The following is a 3,803-nucleotide window of genomic DNA, read 5'->3' on the forward strand; positions in this document are numbered from 1 at the left end:
GTAAAGTGCAGTTTACCCCAGCAGAGCGCGTGCTGTGAAAGGATCACGCTGCACCAGTGCCATACTGGTTTAAACGGGGGGGCCCGCGGCACCCCGGGGCGAAGCCTCTTTGCACATGAGCCCCGGCAGCACCAGCTGCGCTGCAGAGGAGGGACGCGGCGCCGGGGGAGCTGAGCGCTGACGTCCCCCCGTGCCGGGGCACGTGCCACGCTTGTGACCCCAGGCCTTTTTCACCAGGAGCACCGAAGGGGAGACAGAGGAAGAGTCGGGAGGGATGAAGGTCTGGTGCCCCGGGGTGGTCACGTCTGTGGGTGCAACGGGCCAGACCAGGGGGGCTTCACGCTCGTCGTGCACTAGTGCAAAGGAGGGTCGGGCAGCAAAGCCTGGGATGCACGGGTCTGGGGAGCAGAGTGCTGAGCTTCGGGGAGACCAGATGTGCAACGGAGGGGCTTGGAGAGACGCCGGGTGCTGCTCCAGCCTGGCATGGGAGCAGGGCCAGCGCTGCTCCGGGCACCTTGCAGGCAGCACGGTGAGCGAGCACGCCTCTCTGCTCCGTCTCGAGGGGAACCTGCCGCTGTTGTCCATGGAAAGCGTGGCCAGGTCCTGCCAGGTCTGCACCACACTTTGTGCTTCCTTTTGGGGTGTGAAAAGCCAGGGCAAACACAGAGGAGCCGCTCCGTGCCCAAGGATGCTCCTGGGCTGTGCTCCCTCCGCAGAGAGGACGGTCCTGACGTGGGCCTTTAAGTGCCCAGCGCGATGCCGGGGGCAGAGCGGCAGCAAACAGACAAAATGCCCAGACTGGCCATGCTGGTGGGGCGGCCGGTGGCAGAAGGCGCAGACAGACAGACGGACAAGGCCCCGGGGATGCTTGGTGCTGCAGTGTTTCACAGGTCCATTTTTTTGTGGCTCGTATAAAAGAGGTGACACACAGACAGACTTGGGCTCAGCGGCTCCTGCTGCGGGTCAGGGAGCGGACGTGGCGGACAGACTGACGGATGTGGGCTCAGGATCCTGTAGGCAGTATCAGCGGGATGCGCAGCAGAAGGACGGACAGAAGTTGGGAGCATACACGGCCAGCACAGGCTTCAGGCAGCAGATCCAGCAGGACAGACAGATGGCTGATGGACCAAACATCCAGCCTGACTCAGACAGGAGGGAAAGACAGACGGACGTGGGCTTGGTGGTGGGGAAATACAGAACATAGTTCAGATAGGGGGTAGAGCAGACAGCTGGGGACTTGGTCCATTTGAACAGACGGATGAACACAGGCACAGCATTTTGGATGCCCAACATGTGGTTCAGGTCATAGATGGACAGACGGACTTGAGCTCTTGGCTCAGATGCCCAGCACATGTTCAGGTAGGAGATGCGGCAGACAGACAGACGGATGCAGGCTGGGCGGCTCAGACGTCCAGCACGTGGTTCAGGTAGGAGATGTAGCAGATGGCCAGGCGGAGGATCTCAATCTTGGAGAGCTTCTTGTCCGGCGGCAGGGTGGGCAGCAGCTTCCGCAGCTCGGCGAAGGCCATGTTGAAGGCTTCGACGCGGATGCGCTCCCGCGTGGCGTGGGCTGTCCGGTATTTGGCCGTGGCGCGCCGCCGGCGCCGCCGCTCCTCCCGACTCAGGTGCTGCAGGTCTTTCTTCACGGCCTCACCTGGCTCGGCTATCCGGGACTGAGCGCACAAGCCAACGCCGCCGGCGTCCTCCGCGCTGCCCGTGCGGCCGCCACCGCAGTCACTGAAGATGGACTCGGACTCGGAGTGTGTCGGGGGCAGGTCGATCTCTGTCTGGTCCGAATTGAGCATCATCTTTGCGGAAGAGGGGTGGACAGAGAGACGGACGCTTCAGAGATGTGGTGCGTCAGGAGGACAGACTGACCCAGGCACGATGTCGAAGCAAAACCGCTCTACTTTAAAGAGAAGGTCTCCGGATCACAGCAAGCCCCTGGCTATTCTCCTCCTCTTCCTCCTCATCACACACAGTCTCCGCAAGGGAATTTCAAAATTTTCCCTTTTCCCCGGAGAACTCGTTGGGCGGGCGACAGCTTTCACAATAAATAATGTAAGAAAGATGGCAGGATGCATATAAATAAAATAAATAAATAAATATCCTCTGCGCGCGTGTGTGCACAGAGACCGCGGGCTCTTCTGTGTAGCCGTGGCAGGACCCAGTTTCGGAGCCGTCAGGTGTCAGAGCCGAACTCCTTCCGCGTGCTCTAGAAAACAGAAGCACAGGGGCTCTCAGTACTGCCCGGCTCCCGGCGGACACGAGAGACGTAGCTAGAGAGCACGGCTGTTTGCTCCACCTGCCCTGCAGCGTTGGCCCCAGCTGGAGCAGGGGACAACCCGTCCCCGCCGGGCTGGGATGGGGCTCCGGGTCCCCGGTCACGGGCGGCGGAGAGGGAGCCGGTGGGGTGGCTCTGGGAGAAGGTGGAAGCCATTTCTCCTGGCTCTCCGGAGAGATGACAGGTGGTGGATGAGCGAAGGGGAAAAACAGACTGCGGGGGCGAGAGGAAGGGGGGCTTATTGTATACTAAATGAGCCCGTATGTCATGGATCCTGGCACCCCCGACATATGGAACCCAACACAGCTGCTTTGCTTGATGTGTCCAAATAGACGCTGGCTCCCCGCTCCCTCCGGGACGCTGCGCCGCCGGCCGGGAAAGCTGCCTCTCCTTTCCCTTCTCCCCCCCCCCCCCCAGCTTGCCTTCCCTGCGTGGCTCCGGCACGGGGGCCCCAGGCCCGCACAGATGCCTCCGGCACCTGGGGAGCAGGTCTGGGAAAAGGCAGGTCTTGCTGCAGGCGCATCTTCCCCCCCGGGGAAGGGGAAGGGCTGGGGTGGAGCAGGGGAAGGGGAACAAACTTCAGATGGGGAAATGCTCCTGCTGGAAGAGATGGCAGCCTGGCTGGGAAGCCAGCCAGGCAGAGATGTACAACATATTACCTCTCTCAGGCCTGACAAGCTTGTAATGAGCCATACGACTGAGAAATGGAAACTAAACGAATATGGACAGGCGATGACTGGAAAGAAATAGCCCACATCCCGTTTTAAAAGACTGGCGGGGGGCAGAGCCCTTGATCTGTGTTTGCAGAAGCACTGCCCGAGAAACACAGGGAACCCCGTAAGCGCGTATAGAAACGTCTGCACAGCCTCTCTGAGGCCCCCCAAATGTTATGTGGCTGTTCCTTTGCATGCTTACACAAACACACGTGTACACACACACGTACACATATACCCACAGACACGCTTCCCAGCACATATGTGCAAATATTCCCAGTCAAAAACTCCTCTCCGAGAATCCCACGTCCCTTTATGGACAGTTATTTACACCCACGCTTGTAAACCTACCCCAGGTCAGGCCTCTCTGCGTGCACATGCACACACTCACCCTTGCACTGTGATATTCAGGTTTCACTAAAAAAATTAACCTGGACTTTTTTTCTCTCTAACACGAAACCTGTCAGCTCTGCGTGAGAGTACAAGCAAACCATCCAAATCCTAAACAAAAAGTTACTCTTGTGAAGCCCTTAGCCTGGAGATGATGGAAGGGCTGATGGAAACATGGCTTTCAGGATCCATGGAGATGCCCTCTCAAGGCTTTGAGCTCGCAATAAACTACACTGTCCTTAGGGCACGGCTGAGTTTGGTTTTGTGTTTAACTTGCTCTCCCCGCGATCAGCTTCAGAGACAAACCAGCCAGGGACCAAGAACCACGACCTACGCAGGAGTTTGTAGCTCAAGTTCCCGAATTAGCCACATCTGCTGTAGCCATCCACTATAGCCGTGGCTCCTGCCCCTTGTTT

General features: G+C 58.8%; 1 protein-coding gene across 1 annotated transcript; it reads right to left on the bottom strand.

Annotated features, from left to right (window-relative positions):
* Positions 1 to 792: 792 nt before the first annotated feature.
* Positions 793 to 2,007, bottom strand: NHLH1 (nescient helix-loop-helix 1). Its single transcript, XM_076359941.1, has one exon. It carries the CDS (start codon positions 1,806 to 1,808, stop codon positions 1,404 to 1,406), a length of 405 nt encoding a protein of 134 aa, XP_076216056.1. The 5' UTR covers positions 1,809 to 2,007; the 3' UTR covers positions 793 to 1,403.
* Positions 2,008 to 3,803: the final 1,796 nt, after the last annotated feature.

Source organism: Aptenodytes patagonicus, chromosome 26 (genome assembly GCF_965638725.1).
Source record: "Aptenodytes patagonicus chromosome 26, bAptPat1.pri.cur, whole genome shotgun sequence".
Lineage (NCBI taxonomy): Eukaryota > Metazoa > Chordata > Aves > Sphenisciformes > Spheniscidae > Aptenodytes > Aptenodytes patagonicus.